Source organism: Augochlora pura, chromosome 4 (genome assembly GCF_028453695.1).
Source record: "Augochlora pura isolate Apur16 chromosome 4, APUR_v2.2.1, whole genome shotgun sequence".
Classification (NCBI taxonomy): Eukaryota; Metazoa; Arthropoda; class Insecta; order Hymenoptera; family Halictidae; genus Augochlora; species Augochlora pura.
Window position 1 is genome coordinate 26,554,516 of NC_135775.1, and position 19,385 is coordinate 26,573,900.

General features: G+C 42.8%; 2 protein-coding genes and 1 long non-coding RNA gene across 8 annotated transcripts; 1 reads left to right on the plus strand and 2 right to left on the minus strand.

Moving 5' to 3' along the window:
• Positions 1 to 70: 70 nt before the first annotated feature.
• On the minus strand, positions 71 to 16,661 carry Nonc (serine/threonine-protein kinase Smg1). 6 transcript variants are annotated; one of them, XM_078177645.1, is made up of 16 exons: positions 16,647 to 16,661; positions 15,438 to 15,707; positions 15,139 to 15,362; positions 14,800 to 15,052; positions 14,596 to 14,725; positions 13,160 to 14,507; positions 12,914 to 13,070; positions 12,309 to 12,837; positions 12,042 to 12,229; positions 6,730 to 11,970; positions 6,328 to 6,601; positions 5,943 to 6,205; positions 5,570 to 5,846; positions 3,556 to 5,443; positions 2,384 to 3,424; positions 71 to 2,290 (listed from the first exon to the last, which is right to left on the minus strand). In XM_078177645.1, the coding sequence occupies exons 1-16, from the start codon at positions 16,649 to 16,651 to the stop codon at positions 2,106 to 2,108; spliced, it is 12,273 nt and encodes a 4,090-aa protein (XP_078033771.1). In that variant the 5' UTR covers positions 16,652 to 16,661; the 3' UTR covers positions 71 to 2,105. The 6 variants fall into 6 exon arrangements, with proteins under 6 accessions (XP_078033771.1, XP_078033774.1, XP_078033773.1 ...); XM_078177648.1 differs by lacking the exon at positions 16,647 to 16,661 and adding an exon at positions 16,525 to 16,614 and having other exon boundaries at positions 15,438 to 15,702; XM_078177647.1 differs by lacking the exon at positions 16,647 to 16,661 and adding an exon at positions 16,282 to 16,311 and having other exon boundaries at positions 15,438 to 15,702.
• On the plus strand, positions 16,661 to 18,097 carry LOC144468294 (uncharacterized). Its single transcript, XR_013493792.1, has 2 exons — positions 16,661 to 17,097; positions 17,513 to 18,097. It is a non-coding gene; the product is annotated as an uncharacterized LOC144468294 (long non-coding RNA).
• On the minus strand, positions 17,775 to 18,861 carry LOC144468293 (ATP synthase subunit d, mitochondrial). Its single transcript, XM_078177659.1, has 3 exons — positions 18,726 to 18,861; positions 18,240 to 18,408; positions 17,775 to 18,176 (listed from the first exon to the last, which is right to left on the minus strand). Exons 1-3 carry the CDS (start codon positions 18,839 to 18,841, stop codon positions 17,919 to 17,921), a joined length of 543 nt encoding a protein of 180 aa, XP_078033785.1. The 5' UTR covers positions 18,842 to 18,861; the 3' UTR covers positions 17,775 to 17,918.
• Positions 18,862 to 19,385: the final 524 nt, after the last annotated feature.

The window sequence follows — 19,385 nt, forward strand, 5'->3', positions numbered from 1 at the left end:
TACACACACACACATGTATGTATATATATATATATATATATATATATATATACACATGTACATATATTGCTTGTTGTATATATCGTAAACTTTATTGGTTACAAAGTGTGACCTTATCTCTGTTTCCGTTTCTCATAACAAAAGAAATAATATAGAAGAGAGGTTGGAGAGAAACGCGAAATGATAGACAATTGGTTTCGATCGGTAGTATCGTGTAACTTCAGTAAGAGGAGAAACAAAGCGAATTCGGTAGAATGTCTGTAACAGCAATATCGTTTTCTTTTCTCTCGACGGTGTTTTCCATGGCTACATTGGTGGATCGGCGATCGATTACTACGATTGTTCTTTATAATACGGTGCAGTAGTATGGTATTAATTACAGATATACATAGGAAACATTCTGATTGTTTACGCTTCACCAGTTTTTCCGAGATACAAGTATGTCTTTCCAAGAACAAATATAGGTAGATCTTTGAAAAATGAAGGTGTTATTTGTTACTGGAAATTTCCACGGTATGTTTCATAGAATAATTTTAACCAGAGAAAAAGATTTAGGAATGAGCGGGTTAACTGTTGTTTCCTACTCGTATCGTTCAATTATATTTTATACTTCGGGCAAGCATATTCTGTACTTGGACGACGAAAGCGCTTTGTAAAATCAAAGAACAGATATATTTGTTCCGACCAGAATATCAAATAAATCACAGCAATGTGTAGAAGAAATCAAATTATTTTCTGATTTTGTTCATATTACGACGATAATTGTATTGAACGAATCACATGAACATGGATCGCGGACCGTAAATACTTTCAAAACATGTTCTTTCTCTCTCGTTTAGCCACCAGCCAACACAAAGGAAGGAGAAAAGTACTGAAAGTGGGGATAACTCAATGGATTCTACTTTTTTCGATTAAAAAAGTGGTATAAAACTGAGAAAGTTCCAAGAGTTTTTACGGCCCGCACGAGTACCAATCGTGAGTCGTATGAATTGTACAGATAGCACCGGGCTACTGTTTGCTTTTTGTCTTCTTGATCAGTTATTTAACGTAGGACTACTCAACCGTGTCGCTAATTGGCCCGCTAAAAAATTACAGATTGATTTAACAATGCAGATGATCGCAGATCGTGCGTAAACATTGTATAGATTAGTCTTTTGTAATAAAAGGAAATAATCGTAAAATTCGACCAACCGACCGATAAGTTTTGCTGTGCCAAAAAAAGTTTTATGGATAAATTGAAAAATAAAATGAATTTCTGTTTAGAGAAGGGTCGTTTTTTCGAACGAATCACGTTCGTGATGGACAACACGTCACAGATGTTCCTTTCGAAGTCTCGAGCGCCGTCGTCATCGACGCGTTAAATCGTCATCGAGTTTCTCCGCATCGTCGACTGTACTTGCAGTCGTTTTCCTGTTTTCACTTGAAAAATTGAGCGACAGATTCTATGTTTTTCTCAAACATCGGATCGGTACGGATACGTAAATGTAGTTTCCGTTTGCAATGCAAAGATTTGTAACAGTAAACTAAGAATATTTCGATGACCGTGTATAACCTTTGACCACGCTTTACTATTTTTGAGTAAGAGATGCCGCTGCGGGATTGTCTGGTTATTGTGGGAACTAAGATGGTTAGGTAAAGGTAGAGTGATAGGCAGGTATTTGGTAGACTGGGCATAGGTGTTTGGTAGACTGGGGAAATAGACAAACGGATAGAGGTAGACGGACGAACAGGAAAGATAGAAGATTTCGATATAGTATAGAAGATGGTCAGGGTACTGACGGTAAGTGATTTGAGATAACCATAGAACCGGTGCCAAATCAAAGTTGATCAAATAGCGGAACGCGGGCCGCGAATCGTGGATCATGCATCGCGCAGAATATTCCTTTTGTAGGTGGACGCGCGTTGCCGAACTCGAACGGCATCCTCGCGGGCGTAGTGAACTTTCTCTTCCAGATAACGTTGAAGGTACTTCACACCTGATCGGACAGAGAGCAAGCTCTACCGAACATAGAGCTTGAGCTTGAGCGTAGAGCGTAGAACGGTACAAGCTCTGGTACCGTGTGTAACATTGAACCATCGACGCGGACGCGTCAACCATGTTTCGTTCAGACCCACGGTGTCCAACCCTCGTACAAAAGGGCTAAATTATCGGTACTTTGAGCTTCGCGTATCACGTACTCTACTTGCTCAGCCGTGGTGTACTTGCGGGACGGATGTGGATCGCGGCCTTCCAGCTTCATTCGAATACGACGCCAAACGTTGAGCGCGTACGCGTTCCGTTCTTGGACAGCTACGTATAAGCAAAGCAAATTGGTTTCAGTGGACACACAAAATAACGAACAACGTTTAATGAATTTACGTGTCACGTAGACGACAAGCTTACCTTTTCCCGTGGTCGGATCTCTTGTCAATTGAATCCCTTTTTTGGGGCTGTGGCACACTCCTTCCCGAGTAATGAATTTTTTCTTCCTGTTCGGCCTGACCGTAAGTAAACTTTTGCTCTTTCTCGGCTTTTCTCGAATTCTCTCCTTCTCCAGTTTTCCTTTTACAATGTCCTTGTGCTTGTCGATCAGTTCGGTGGTATCCGGCGGTTTCTTCTCATTTGCAAATTCCAGCAACTCGTTGTACAAACTCGGCACCATAGTTGCCATACTTTCCAATTCTTGTTTGATCGTTCTGCCTCTGTTCGCGTCCATGCAATCGGATTCGAGTTCTTTTACGATCGTGGATACACTTTCGGTGAAAGACCGATACGAACAGAGAAATTCTTGGAGTCCGGTGATGTTCTCTTGTTTGGCCATGCTTCGCAATAGAATTCGAATGTCGGACATCAATCTGTGGTGTTCGGTCAAGACGTTTTGTAGATTCGAGATTTGTTCCCGCAAGCGTTCCTGGGCGGCGAGTAGGCACTCTTGCTTTTCTTGTAACTTCTTCTGAGCGTCGAGAATCGCCTCGGAAATAAATCTTTCAGCTTGTTTCAGCCAGTTGATGTCGACGTTATTTTCCATCGGTAGCAATTCGACCAGACTCTCTTCGATCGTGGTAACGGTAATGGTCAAACTCATGGATAGTATACAACTTTCTTCCCAATGTTTTACAAGCTTGACGAAATTGGCATCGTGATTTACGCTTTCGGAAGTTCGAGTTCTCAAAGCCTCGTAATGTAATATAGAGTTGCAAGCATTGGCTACGTTGGTCGCGAGATTATGTTGTCGGGTGAGCTTCTCGCAGGAAGAGAGCACAGCGTTGTCGAACGCCGACATTACTTCGCCGAGAGCCGGGTTTGCTCCGGCTGCCCATTTTAAACGTTGCACCGCACTCGATACAAGATTTTGTTGTTGGTCCCGTGCTTCGCATACACGAGACTGCAAACTGACGAGACCCGCAGCAGTTTTGCGTAATTCCAGCATGAACGCTGAACGATCTGAAACGCGCCAACATGGAAGTTACTCGTTACTTGAATTATTAGTAATAAGTACGGTAATCGATAAGAATAGCGATAGAAAAGGAAAAAAGAAAAGTGTACTACAAAGAGCAAGCGGAAAGACTACTTACTTAGAGGGTTCAAAAGATTCAGGTTTGGTCTGAGGAGCAAGCTATCCTCGTGCAGCCAATGGTGAGCGGTCAACTGCAGTTGTAGACGCTGCATACTGGCTCTGGCCACCTCGACGCATTGCTGAGTCAACCGGGTTGTCTGTTTTCGACGCCAAGCGCTCTCGAGGGTGCTGCTGTGCGCGCTGGCCTGCGCAAGAACGGAACCTGAAAAGGATCCTCTTTTCAGACAGAGGTCCACGACCTTCCTGCAGAGTTCCTCCAAGGAGACTTTGCTCTCGGCTCCGATGTCCCTCTGTTCGACCTCGGTAGTGACGCTCAGCCCCATTCTTTGCAATAGAAGGCAGAGCGCGATCGCCAACGTCTGAGAAGTGACACCGAGCAGTTGCCTTGAAACATAATCCGCCGTAAAAACTCGAATTGGTTTGTTTAGCCGTTCGTCGTCGTAAAGATTCGCCAAGTCACCCTTGAACGCGGTCGCGATGTCCCTGCACATCATGAAGAACTCTTGAATGGTGTGTAATCGTTTCACTAAGAATATATCTTCGAGAACCTGGCAAGCGGCTTTGTTGAATATTGGCGCAGACATTTCCTTCGCCTCCCGAATTTGATCGATTTTCCTCCAAGCGGCGGGAATGTCGAGCGTGCTCAGGGTAGCAATCAACGCGTTTCCCTCCATCTGGAGTTTCTCGAACAACCCATTGAAGCCCATTAGCAACATTTGACCGGGTGTCAGTGTCTCGTCTTGATTCGGTTCCTGTATCTCGGTCGTTCGAGATAGCAACGCTTCAAAACGCAGCCTCATGTTGTTTACGACGCTTTGCATCATCGCGTGAGGACTGTCCATTTCCATAACGGTAAATCGCAGATGCATCTCGAGTTGTCCTAAAATCTCGTTGAGCGGTATCCCCGATGACACGATAATCTCGGTTAGCTCGCCGATCATCCTGATTACAGTTGGTTCCTCGATTATGATAGTTTTCATTGCTTCTGGTAGAATAATAGTGTGGAAATTGTAATTGAGCTCTTGCAGTCCTTTGTAAATGTAATCGGATCCTCTTAGGCACTTGAGCACCAGCGATATTCTGGGGTCGTTGTTCGCTTTGTGACATTCCGGTATCAAAGTGACCAATTCGGAGATCAACGACGACATCAAACGCATCTCGTCTAAAAACCAATCCCCTTCCCTGGATGTGAGATCGACTAGACAATCGCCGGCGCATTTCGCGGCGCCCTCCATCATCAAGTATCTTTTGTTGAGGGCACACAGAGCGGTGATGTTGACACATTCGAGCGCCCTTTCAGCTCCTTTCTCCCGCCTCAGGAACCCGTGTATCTGCACTCTTGATTCTGTATAAGCTTTCTCGATGCGGCCGACCGATTCCGGCAATCCTTCCGAGACCATTCTTTCGTACGCTTTCTTCAATTTCTCGTTCGCCTCGTTCAGTATTCCTTGCATTTGATAAGAGAATGTTAGTATTTGCTGCACATCTTGACCGTTTGTGCTCTTTAACGGGTCCAAGGTATTTTCAAACTCCGCCATTACTTCGCGGCAAGCATCGACATTTCCCGAATTTAACAGTCTGTTAGCCCAGCCATGATACAGTACCGTACGATGCTGCGACATGCTACTCAGTGGATACAAGTTACAAATTGCCGAGTACTGACTCAGAAGATCTAGGCAACTCCTTATCAAGATCGATTGTTGCGTGGCCAATTGAGTCAATTCGTTCTCCGATTGTTCGCACTGTACAATCATTTGACTTTGACCAGCATTCTGTAGAAATTCTTTCACCAAATCAAACACAACGTGCTCCTCTGAAGTTGTAGACGTTCCCAATTCCGCCAACCATTGTCCCAATTGAGCACCCCTTATCGCAGAAAGCGCCAACTGAAATTTCGTTTACTTTTCAACTAACCAAGTAATAGTTGCTATTTTCTATTTGCTATTGCTTGTTACAAATTGGGGCTGGCTGCGCGTAAAAATGATATAACGATAAAAAAAATGAGTTCTTACATTGTGCATGTTGATCTGTTTCTCACAGTCGTTGATTCTCTCCTTTAACGCGGCTTTTGCTTTCTCGTGAGCATCGCGTGCCCTCTTAAAAGAGTTGTAACGCTTTATCACCGAATACAACGGATGATTGCGTCCCATTGCCTGCGCTTCTTTGACCAATGCAAGCTGCTGGTGCCTGTCTTGCAGCAATTCTTGACACTGGCGAGTGATTTCACTCACGTCCATCCAACAACTCAAACGGTAACACAAAGATGGAAACACTTTGATCAGTTCGTCCCTGCAAACAGAACAATAAAGTACTCCCAATGTGATTTCGACGAGTAACGCGGTTAAGGAATATGCTGGGTACACGAGAAAAGAGCAACAAACGGACCTGTTTGCCAACCATTCGGCCCGCATTTCTGCTGTTCGCACGGCGAACATTGCTCGTGTCAACTCCTGTTCCAACTGCTTTCTTCCTAGGCCGGTGCATCTCGCTCTGGCTTGACATGCTCCGTAACTTGCGATACTGTTATCTGCGCCAGCTCGCCAGTCAACCAATGGATCGTAGACGAATGCCTCGAGTAAAGTAAGTAGAGTTTCGCGACCTCGGCGCATCACGCGAAGAGTATGCTCGCAAGCTAAGCGAAATATACCCTGAAAAAAAAAACAAACGGTAAAAGAAAAAATATGCAGTATACATGATATGCTGTACAATACGATGCCGTTGCAATTTAATTAGTAATTAGTAATGAGCAATGGTTTGCCGTCGATCGTACCTCGACACCGGTAATACCCAACGCTGCTTTGATATTAGGGGTCATTCTAAAAGGCACCTTTTCGGGCACTCGTAATGTTTTGCCCTTTTCAAAGCATACATTATAATCGATGTGAACCACTTCGCCCGTGTTTAAGTCCACGAGCACGTTGTCCAAGTGCCTATCGCCTAGACCAATTATGTAACCGATAATCGACATTACGGCGACCGAATACGAGTAATTCTTGGTTGCTTGCCACCAATTGCCGGCGTCGATACTATTGCACCAAATCTCTCTATAAGAACAAAGTTGGGAAGAGAAGAAAAATGAAGACAAATAAAGTACAAAGAGACAGAAAAAGTCGCATAGTAACAATAGTGATGAAAGGAAAAGAAGAAGAGGAAGAATAGGCAATAAACTAACTTTGCTAACAGATCCTTTGGCGTTTCGGCCATCAAATCGGCCAAGACCTGTTTCAAAATTTGAACAGGCCATTCCTTTCGATTGTCCAAACCGATTCCCCGCTCTTTCAGCAACGGCGTCAGCTTGTTATAAAAGAGCTCGGACGGTCGTAAAATTGCGGTACTCCCAGTCTTGTTGGTCATGGAGTTTTCTCTCTGTTGCCACCTCTTATAGAGAATGAATAATGGAGTGACGCCATCCACCCACTGTATCAGACCGGATCGTGGACCTAATGGTATGACGGAATAATGACGAGCTCTGTACACCTGCTTCGAATCGCCCTTCTTGGACATCATTGTGTTGCATATGCTTAAAAATTGCATGATTCTCTCATCCAAGTGAAGATCTTCCAATCCTTTAAACAAGTAAGTATAAACGTGTCCGTCGGAACCGTTGAAAACGAGCTTTTTCGGCTTGGTCTTGGTGGGTAATATCTGGACATTGTTGTCGACGGACTCGATGGTAACGATTTTATTGTCGTTCGCGGCGACACCTGGCATAGCGATGCACGTGTTTCTTAAATTTGTCAACACCGGACTGATGTCGCTCATTGCGAGAGAGTAAGCGGCACGACGATGCACGCGTTGCGCTAATTTGCTTTCCAGTTGTTTCAAGCAGAGACTGGCAATCTGAGGTTTCGCGGGATTCTTTGGGTTTGTCAGTTTGCCAATAGCTTCCTCGATCGCGGGACCAAATTTGTCCTGAAAAGTTTGTTCGTGCGGCGTTTCGGCCGGAACGGAAGTCATGGCGAATAAATTTTCCAGAATGAAAACCACCGGCTTCAGTATGATTCTATGCTTCTCAGCGACCAATCTTTCTTTCTCGTCATTATTCAACCAGACGTTGTCTTGCACTTTCTGCACCTCGATCTCCAACTGTTCGAATCGTTTCGAAATTTCGGTATGATGTTGGCATAAGGTCGCTAGCCACAACTCGTCCCATAGCAACGTGATTCGACGCAGCTCTCTCACCAAAATTTTGATCTGTTCGACAGAATCCTCTATTCTATTCGAGAGACAATCGACCAACTGCGAGAAACAGCAGTCCATAAATTTTTCATGTTCGTCTTGATCCTGATAAGTCGAGCTTTCTGTAATCTCCTCGCTCTCCTCCATCTCGTTTTCGTCCGCATCCATATCCGCGTCCGCGTCCACGTCTTCGTCCGCATCCGCATCCGTATACGCGTCTACAGACTCGTTTTCGACGATGACCCCTTCCTTATCAATTTCTTTTTGCTCCCCTTGGTCTTGTTTCAACCGACCTGGTCTCTCGTGTGCTCGTTGCTCTTCTTCTTCGCCCTCGTCGTGCTCCATCAGGCCTCTTTCCTCCTCAATAAAATTCAAATCGTTTTGACTCGAGTTGTTTTCAGGTTTCGTGTAAAAAACTCTGTCGCAATTTTTCCTCTGGCCGGAAACTGCGCCTACGACCGCGGGAAACGTGATTAAATGAGGAGAATTTTCGGCGACCCTACACAACAGTTCCGAGACCCGGGTTCGCACGTATGCTTCTGGATGACTCAACCTCGAAAACAATTGCGGTATTATTTGTTTCCATGGGGTAGTAGGAGTCGACGAGAGCCCAGACTCAAGCACGCTCTGCAACTCGAGAGCATGTTTTACGACCAGTCGCAATAATCTGAGTGTTGCCGTGATCGTGTCGCAATCGTTGGTCTCCTTGTTCGCAGCAAGCTGCAAATACTTGAAGTAAGCGTTCGCAGAGAGTTCGTAATACGAGTAGATTCGTTTTTGGGCTTGCTTCCACACGTCGACGAGCATTCCGAGCAGTTCGGCACTAGCCAGTCTGAGCGTCGAAATATTCCGTAGCTGACTCTCTATCATATCGGAAGTGTTGATGTCGTTGGTCGTGTCTGTTATGTCGCCCTCATCCTCAGGAACGGTTTTACTCTGGCTTAGTATCGAGAAGATGCTCAACAGATCAGCCTCGTCCGTTTCGAATGGCAACAAATCTTTTATACAGGATCTGTCGGCATCGGTCAATCGGGCCGCATTCGAGTTATCGGCGATTTTTCTGCCCCATTTGTAGCACCAACTGGCGAAACTGCACCACGCAACTGGCAAATCCGGACACTGGTTCACCGCGAGTTGCATCAATCTACCAGTTATCATATCCGATATTGGTATCGAGTCCGTGGTCGAACCAAACAGTTTCGTCATCAAACCGTCGTTGTGCAGAGCTTCAAATTCAAGCAGTTGCTCCAATTGAACGTTCTCGGTAATTCGAATTTCTTGCTGTTGAATCCACTTACCGAGAGTGAGAAGAAGTCTGGTCCCGTTTTCTCTTAAATCAGCCGATTGTTCTCCACTTACGATCTCTCGCGATATCCCCAACGCGGTCGCGCTACAAACTTGCAAAGCTTTGTCGACGCATTCCATGTCGTAGAGCAGCTTCGAGTACTCACGAAATGCACGCATATTGTTCTTCGACCATTTCACGCGCATCACATTCCTCAGAGCATCAGTGGTTACTCGATCAAAGTCTAGATCTACGTGTTCTGCGTATCCCTTCTTTTCTTCGATACTGCAGATGTCCCGTTCGGAACGTAAGTAATTCACGAGTTCTCGTTTCGCCAATTCAAAGTTTCTCTCCTTCCTGGCAGTTCGAACGATATGCAGTCGCAGATCAGCTACCTCGTTTGGCACGTAGCTGTCACTATTTCGAACATTGCAACACCACCCATCCCCTTCTTCCATTTCTCTCATTTTCTGAAAGTAGTCCGACCACCAGAGAATTCGCGTCAGCATACGCGAATCCATGCGTTCCAGTTTCTCTGTTTTATATAACTGGAACGCAGTCGTATCTTTCTTCCGACCGTGTACCAACAACTCTTTCAACGCGTTTGCAGAGTATCGAATCAATGTTGATTCATTCAAATAATCCGAGAGTATGTTTCGCAAACCCTCCTCCATAGTTTTTGCTGCCACTCTTCGACAACGTTCCACCTTCTCTTCGAAATAATCCTGGTGGTTATTTAGATAAATTTGGAGCGCTATGTTTATTAGAGTGTCGTTACATTCGAGCAATGTTTTCGCACAACTCCAATTACCCGGTTTCTCCGTTTCGTTCTCGAGCAAGTTCCAATTTGTTAAGTCGTCCAGGGATATTGTCTCGCCATCTTCAAACATCTTCAAACACTTTGCTCGCTTAAAATCGCTACTCTCTGTATGCACCTGCAGTTGCTTTGCAAAGTTTCTACTTTGTTCTCGAACAAGTAGGCGACTTTCTTGCTGTTTCCATGCTTTCAGTCGAGACCAATCGCTCACCGCTTCATAACACTTTGATAACCGGTCCATACAGAAACTGAGTAGTTGACTGTCTCCCTCGGGCTTTACATTCCTCTCTTTCTCCACGGAGTTGAGTTCTTCGCCACCACCGCCTTCGACCATGCCTCCAATTACGGCAACGCCAAAACTCTCAATGCCGTCGCCAACGTCGTCACCATCTCCTTCGCCATCACCGTCATCGTCACCATTGCCGTTACCCTGACAATTGGATCTACCATTGCCATTTCTATCGCATACACCGTCTTTTTCTCTTTCCTCCTCTTCTTCTCCTTCGGCATTAGCATTTCCATCGACATCAACGTCGGTGTGGGCATGCGCACGAACATAGACATAGACATCGGCATCGGCATCGGCACTGGCATCACCATCGACATCGGCATTACCGTCGCCATCGTAATCATCATCGACATCGACATCGATTTTGGCATGGGCATGGGTATCGGCATGAGCATCCGCATCGGCATCCGCATCGGCATCGGCATCAGCAACGGCATCGGCATCGGCATCGGCATCGGCATCGGCATCGGTATCGGTATCGGCATCGGCATTGGCGTCGGCGTCGGCATCGGCGTAGACATCATCATTGGCAATGACAGAAACAACAGTGTCATCCCCGCTTACACGTTCTCTTTCTTCTTCTACTTTGTCTTCGGTATACGAACAGGGGTTAATTTTGATACCCGTATTGATATTAGCATCAGCATCGACATAGGCATTGGCATTGCCATGAGCATCAGCATCGACATAGACATCGGCATTGACATGAGTATCAGCATCAGCATTATCACCAACATTTGCATTATCGTCGGCAATGACTTCTGCATTGAAATTGGCAGAGACGTCAACATTGATAACGGTATTAGCTCCAATATTGGGGCGGGCATTGATATTAATATTAGCGTTGGTATCGGTTTTAGTATTGGCACTGACATCGACGGCGGAGTGGACGTCGGTGTCCGCGTCGATATTAATACGAGTTTCGGCATCGGCAACTGCATTGGCATCGACATCGATATTGATATCGATACCAGCTTCGAGTTTGACATTAGTATCGTAATTGATATTGCTAACAACATCAACAGCAGTATTATCATTACCTTTTGCATTACGGTCACCATTGTAATCTGCCCCACTATCGTTGACCTCTTGCTCCGTCTCGTAGTCAGAATCTTTTTTCCTGGCAGCCAATTGTTCCTCAATGATCAGCTTGTAAGCCTCGGCTGCGGATTCATAGTGACCCGCAGCTTCTTCCATCGCGGCTTTTAACCACGGAAATTTTCTCTCCTTTTCTTTTGTGTATACATAAAGTCCTTGTAACGCTTCCGCTTCTCCCAGCAAAACTAATGCTTGGGCCGTGCACAGAGTCGCTCTCTCGAATTCGATACCATGCGTGTTATCGCTGTTGCTCAGATCCTCCAGCAATCTTCCACTATTTCTCAGAGCGCTGCCTGCCAATCCGGAATGCTGGGAAACCACGCATAATGCAAGACGAATTCGAGTCAACCATTCCTTACAAGTCGATTTGTTTGTATGAAAAAAGGTTCGAACAGGCTTTGAGAATGGTGGTAGAGCGATCGCACATCCCTCTGCCGCGTTGTGGATCACTCTTTCGAGGTGCTCGAGAAATTCGATAAAAAGACGGACGCGACTGTGTTCGCTAAGCAGATCGTTCAAACTTTGTTTTTCTTTTCGCGTCGCTTCAATATTGTACGATACCTCACGGGCCAATGTTTTCAAAGCACTTTCAATCGAAGTGAAAGTTTCTTGTGGTTTTCCCAACGAAGTGCGTAGCTTGTTGTTCACACAATGCTGTGCTGCCTCGAAGCCAGCCCAAAAGTGTAAAAATGATCGATTTGCAACTCCCAACCGATACATTTTTCTAGTAGTTTCATTCTCGGATCTAGAAAAAGCCACGAGTTCATCGTTACATAGGATCAGTCCTCTTAACATCGATCTTGTCATCATACTCACATGATTGGCCAGGATAGCGTAAATAATTCCGCTAGTCCAGACGTGTCTAGGTGCTGTTCTTGCAACAAAAACGACATATAAGTCTTAAAATGTTGTGCTTGCATCTCTCCGTTACTGTTCCCCCGCATATGAAGTCGTTTGGCAAGAATTAACGATTCCATCGAATAATCTTTAATTCCCTGGTGTTTCTGCGAAAAGGTGTATAACAACTTTATCCTTATCCTTACCATACCCTCCTACAAACCCTTCATCTTTCCTCGTACTCACCTTCGTTTCTGATAGCAAGCGTTCCGTATTCAGCTTTGGCACCACGATATTTAAAGGCACGCGTGTTAATAAAGAACCGTACTTGTCTCGTAGGATTTGCTCGCGCGATGACAAATGCAACATGGCTAAATCCACTATAGATGAATATACGTTCACTCCCCATGTCACATTCTTGGCGCTCATCATCATTTCGAAGAGTTCGCAAACAGCGATGGAGATGTCGGGATCGACGCTGGTTCCGCAAACGACAAGACTTTCCAAAACACGGTCGTATTCGATTGTTTTACTCAATATGCCAATATAATTTTCCGATTGTAAACAAATTTCTTGCATCCACGTTGACAACAGCAGCAACGTTTGATCCGGTGTATGCTCGTTGTAACTTTTAGCTATTAAATGTAAAATTATAGATAGATGACCACTGGTCGGAGATGTAGTCGGTACATCCAATCCACCTGGAAACATGTCGATCGGACGGCAAACGGAAGTTCCCATTATTAAGCTGGAACTGGGTACAAAATGATTATACCTAGAATAAAGAAATGCCATTGAGTGATGGTGAGGATGAGGGTGACGGTGGGAATAGCAATCTGACGCTGTCTTACCTGGAACAGTGAGCATACAGCAAATACAATATACTGTACTGCAAAAACGGACTAATAATCGACAAGCTAGCGTCGTAAGGTCTCAATTTGACAGCCAATAGTTCCAGAATGCTTGGTTTCAACGCCCACATACCGATAATCGAATTACTTGCATTCGCTGAGAACGTTTGAAAAGAAAAGGATTACGAATGAAACGGAGTTAGGTTACCCATGTAAGATGATTGTTTTCATTATATATCGATTTACCTATGTCGGAGAGAGCCCGTAACAAGAAGGTAATCACGATTTCGGCGTCCTTCTTCTTATAATTGACCTCGTTTAGTAGCGGATTGTCAGGTACTAGACTTTCGATGTCTGTCAATACAAGTTTGTATGCGATTTCCAAGTCAGACAATATGTACCGGTATGATTCCTGTAGCAATGGAATATTTTTCAAACTGAGTAAGCTATGGTAAACGCGGAGGCTAGCATTTTGAATAGATGTAGAATTGCGAAATCTCAATTTTAGTAACGCAGAGTCTTTTCCGAGCAATTTGTGCACCAATTCCAACGGTAAATTCGCCGAGACTTCTTTAATTATTTTCGAAATAGTATTCAACATCGATATTATCGTATCGTCCCAGAGCATGTGAATTCTTTTCAGCTGAAGATCGATAAATTTGTAGAGTAGCTCATGATTTTTTGTTGTACGGCTCTGAAGATGGCCCAACAGCAGGAAAGCACACTCATTAGCAGTTATAATTAACTCTTCCTTCTCCTCGGTCAAGTCTAGGCTGTCATTTCCCTTTCCTGCTCTTGACTGTAACCACCGCACAAAGTTCAACAGTAACTCTCGTTTCTCTTTCGTGCATGTCTCTCGCTCGATGTTCAGCTTCAAGCTTCTCATCTCGTTCTTATCAAGTTTTAACGATCTCAACATCTCGAGCACGTTCTCCTCGACCGATTCGGATTTGTTGAAATTTCGACGAGGTGACGGAACAGTTCCACCTACGGCTTTCACGCGTTTCATTAACTCATCGGCATTTTCGATCGTCAGAATGCAACTTGAGAGCGAGTTGTCAGTATCGTCGTCCAATTCGATAGCTTTGACCACTGTTTTCAGCATTTTCGACAAACAGTCGGTCAAAAATGACCATTGCACGTTCGGTGTGACGTTTGGATTCAAATGTTCGGATATGCTCTTTGTAACCGTATTGAACACAGATATAAGAGACGTGATGCGAAGGATGCATTCCCTTGGTGTCGGAGAAGTTTCGTCACCGGGCGAATTTCTACCTGGTTCTGGTAAAGTCAGCTCTTCGTCGTAACTTTCCATGTCCTCCAGAAATTGTCCCAACAACGTCAATGTGAACTGTAAATCGGCTATCCAAAAGGTTCGCAACTTTTGCAAGCTTTGGCTGGCGTAACTCGCGATCGTTTTCTGCTGAGTCGAATCTATATGCCAACCGACGAGTATGTCGACGGTATCGCGAAAATGGTTTGAAAACGTTTCAGGATACGATTCCATGATCAACAGTATCGCATCTACCGTTGCCACTAGTAAGTCCGATCGATCGACGTTCTCCAATGTTGTTTGTAATTGGGACATCACCAACTGAAAGCAACAAGCAAGATAGAAGAAAGTAAAGGGGGGTGTCAACCGCAAAGCGACCTCTCTAAACGGAATGCCAGTGAAAATATACCACTGAAAATTCTTTCAATCTCGGTGCCTCTGCGTCCAATTTGAAGACCTCAACGAACGATTTAATCAAAAGGTATTTGATATCCTCCTTCCGTTCTAGCGAATACTTGTTAAACACCCAATCCATGTATCTGAAAACATGGGGTAATGCATTCAACAATCAGAACAATCCATCAAGTATCTACTTCCCAATTTAGTCCTCTACCGTTTGAAATCCTGTTCAGCTGCGTATCCGACACGACCTAAACACTTTGCGATTTGCTGTTTTGCTTCCGGTCCAGATCCTGCATGCAACATATCCAATAAACTTTCGCAAATCACTTCCAAATTTCGACGTATATATCTCTGATTTTCAGCTGCTATTACACCTTCCTGTGCTTGCTTGCACAACAGGATAAAATGATCGTAATCCTCTTCTCTACATAATCTCCTCAAGAGCTTGGAAATTCTAGAGTCTTCTGTAACACAACAAAAACAACTGCATTACGCTCAAACTGTCTAGAGACATCAGTACCTCGATGCACAAGAGTTTCTTAATACCAACCATTTATTCTTTTGTCATCGTAATACTTTCCCTGTGAATTTTCCTGATTTTTCAGCGATTCTTGAAATTTTGGTCTAACCGTTGGATAATAATTGGCTTCTGGATTCGAGTCTCTCTCGGCTGGTGCCTTTTTAAAGGACCTACCCCGCAACGCACCTCTGGCACGGTCTCCAGAACTGCCACCACGTGCCATTCGAAATTCATTGCGTGGACCACCACTGATTCTATGATAATTCATTGTATCAAATAAATGTGGAAAACGAGGAATTCTTACCAATCTGTTTATGTATATATATCACCTGGGCTTGAATCTGGAAAAGCTATGATCCGACGTGTAATGGTTCGAATTCCTTTGACAAATGACCAGTGGGCCGCGTGGAGCATTAAAATCATTTGTGTTGTAACCACTTATTGCATTGACATCTCCTTTATCTAATTCTGTAGCTCGATTATTACCAACTGATTCTTCCTGTACCTCCAAACACTTGGATCCACGTAGCTTTGTGCTAATATTAGAGTTCCCACAGCTATTCATTACATTACTGTGCAGACGATCTGCATAACCTACACTTTGCATATACAAAATGTTCTAAATATGTACAATATACAAACAACCGTTATCTAGAATAATGAATAACGAAGAAATTAAAATCATATTTGTATTATACAAGATAATAGAGTTTGCTATCAAAGCAGAAACGAACCCTGACGACGATTAAGATCGTATTCGTCGCAAACGCAATATCGACGAGTCAAAAGAGAACAGTACACTAGATGATCAAGAAGCCAAGTCAATAGATAATACATCCGATTTGAAAGTATGTACGATGCTCTTATTTAGTAAAAAATGCAACAGATTTGACGAACGCTAATCCCAATTTATAAAGGATTCCTTACGTTCAAGTAACATTTTTTATCACGCATGCGATATTCCTTAATTTAAATTCAAAGATATTTGTTATTCTGAGTGACGACGAAAGGCGATTTTAAAATATAGTAAAAAATGTATTCGTTTTTTACTAATCTCTTATGCGCTCAAAATCTAGATAAAGCACGAGTGTGTCGACAACGCAACCGAATATGTATGTATGTATGCGTTACAAAATTTCCTAGCCGATGAATATCAAAGTTATACGCTACAACCTTATTCGTGTACGTTTTCGTTCGAGAACGATTACCAGCAGCTACTAAAAAATTGTATGCGCACTCGTTCAAAAGTGAAACTCCTGCTCAGAATGTACACAAACGAACCGCGTGAAGAAGAAACGGATCATGCATCGTTTACAAGTGGCAGACTCGAGTAGTCTCCAAGCTATACGTTGACGTGCTCTTGGTTACTCTTGGTAACTCATTCGTCGGCAAGTACAATAACTCTTCCAACGTTACCTTCTCACTTTTTAAATTCGTTTCTTGCAATTAATTGAAGGCTGTGCGATGCAAAGATAAAAATAACAGGCAGAAAAAGAGAAAAACAGGAAAAAGAAAAGTTGATCAATTAATAGACACACCACATGCCTTCCAAGTCCAAGCATTAACGAAACGTCGTACGTATAACGAGGACACCCAACTACTTTTTCCTACATCATACATGCATACATGTACATATCTGTACATATAGAAACAATGATCTACATATGTTATTTATGTATTTACGATATATACGATAATTTTGTACCTGCTTAAACTAGAAACGTTACCTGTAGCTACATAACATACATATAATACGTACGCGATTACATTTCAACCATTGAATTACATGCGCATACACATATGCATACACATATACAACCCGGAACGACAAAGCAACAATTGCTGGACCAATGCAAACTATCCTGTGAAGGTGTATTAACGATTCTGAAATATGATTGGCCCAGATCGAGGTTTACTACTCAATTTCTTACTATTTAGAATTACGGCATACAATACATCTTTTCATATCTTCGCCACAAATAAATATAGGTAAGTATGTTATATGGATAAATTAACAAAATAAAGAATACATATATACATGTATAATGAAGGGCGATACAATCGTGTAAAATCAGATATTGGTTACTAATAAGAAATAATTGATCAATTATCAATTAATTCTCCATATGTAGTGTTGCAACTTAAATGCGATGTATGTACATAACACAATTTACATACACACTTATGTAATCGTTACAAGTCGTATTGCTATTACAGTCTACACGTGCATGTAATGTATACACATTGTATACACCGATTTCATTACAAATTCGCCTTTACGAAATTCTATTATTGTTCGAGAGTCTCTCTATTCTTTAGTTAAGGGGTCTGCGCGATGTTAAACCACGTAACGACAGAACGCTCAAACTGATATACCAATTTATCGATTGCACATCATCCTTAGAAACATCAGATGGCGCCACCACACATTTCCAAAGGGTATTTTAATTTGCTCATAAACGAGTCCAACAGTGTGTGAATTTCGCCGCTACATGTACGACGTTGTGCGGATTCTTGAACGAAACGCGGTAAATTGGAAATGCCGCATGGTAAACTCTACTTTTGATAAATACGCTTTATTTAACGAATCGAATACATCAAAAAGAAAATTATTTTTAGCATGTCTGTATTCTTCTGAGAACTTTTGCGAGCTTAATTAGAGCTAATTAATATGGTACAATTTTATTTTGACACTTTTGAAATTATTCTAATCTCAATACTTTACTGCAATGAAGTTGATAATAATGACTATTAAAACAGGAATCATTAATGATAGATATTACATTGGGACTATGGTGTGCACAATTTATTTAATCATCCTTTTTCTTTTCATCCGCTTTGCCTTCACTTTCCTGGTTTTTGGTTTCTGCGGGTACTTCGTCTTCTGCGATGTCATGAGGCCACGAGGTGGGTTTGTCAACATTAAGAGCTGAGTCTGGGTATGTAATAGCATAATCTTCCAATGTCATCTCCTCAAATGGTAACAAATTTTTAATATCAATGACTTCTTTTTCTATTTGTACAATTAACTTATCGCCTTCTGTTATCATCCTATTTATCTCCTCTTGCTGTAACATAAATTGCAATTTGTCAAACGTTACTTAAAAAGTCTAATTGTATAATTTGTTTACCTCATTCTTTTCATCAGCATCAATTTTCGCTGTATAATTGTCGACTGGCAAAGGTATCGAAAATGCTTCGTATTCTTTCTGAAATTTATCTACCAGACCCGGGGTTGAAATATTTTTCTTATAGTAAGCCCAATCGATCTTCGGTGGTGATTCTGGATTAGCGGTCATACTACAAATATACGAAGTATTTTATTTATCGATGATTATTAAAAGAACTCTTTAATGATACTGTTTTAATGTACCGTAACATGATATATCTGACATGTGTAACGAGGTTATGAGACTAGAGACAGAGAGGTGTAGTTACTTTTAGTAACTTTAGTAATCAATATCAAAATGATCGAAAGTTTCTCTAGTCCTCTACTTAGAGGACGAAGAATAATCAAGATATGCGTGCCTTTAAACAATTGTTACACCAACGATACAATTTCACGCGTATATTCGAAGACATTATGTAACGAATTTATTTGATCGACTTTTACTAACCGTCGTAAGTATTGGTCTGATACAGCTTTAAACATAGCCAGTTCCTTCCTTTCAGCTTCTCCAAGTTTCTCGGCAATAGCTGCCCAATCTATAGCCCGGATTGCTCTTCGTGCCATCTTTTCTCTTCGTGGTAACAGACGTTCTTCCGACGAGACTGACGAGAATCGACTTCACTATTTGACTAATACAACGCCAGCTACACACGTACGCATGTATATAAGTACAGCCTGCATACAGCCATACATATGTACAATGATTTTACGCTTGCAAAAACACTCGTATGGCCTCGATAGTATCGTTATCGATTTGATTTGTACCTCGATTACTATCGAGATCGGATCGAGATGCCGCAACCGTCATCAATCGATCGCACACGACGAGAAGACTCGATCTGAAGATATCGATATTGACCTAGTCGACTTGTATTCCCAACAAAACAGTTAAACGTCCGTACGGAATACAATGTTATTATGCCTACATGCTTCATGATGTAAGTACTTCTTGTACGTACATGGTGTGTACATTGTACATGTACTTGGAGGCAGAAGTATCCCAAAAGGAAAACTGACTTCGATAAAGTTCGATTGCATCGACTTACGTACCAACATAAATAAGAAACAACATTAAATCATACGCAGAAATGATTGCATGCGAATAGAC

Coding starts and splice junctions, on each gene's coding strand:
- LOC144468293 (XM_078177659.1), bottom strand. CDS start 18,841: ATGGCACGAAGAGCAATCCGGGCTATAGATTGGGCAGCTATTGCCGAG. Junction 18,409..18,725: donor TCAGACCAATACTTACGACG/GTTAGTAAAAGT, acceptor GTATATTTGTAG/TATGACCGCTAATCCAGAAT. Junction 18,177..18,239: donor ATGCTGATGAAAAGAATGAG/GTAAACAAATTA, acceptor TTTATGTTACAG/CAAGAGGAGATAAATAGGAT.
- Nonc (XM_078177644.1), bottom strand. CDS start 15,715: ATGCAAAGTGTAGGTTATGCAGATCGTCTGCACAGTAATGTAATGAAT. Junction 14,508..14,595: donor GATTGAAAGAATTTTCAGTG/GTATATTTTCAC, acceptor TGTTGCTTTCAG/TTGGTGATGTCCCAATTACA. Junction 6,602..6,729: donor CCAAAGGATCTGTTAGCAAA/GTTAGTTTATTG, acceptor TTGTTCTTATAG/AGAGATTTGGTGCAATAGTA.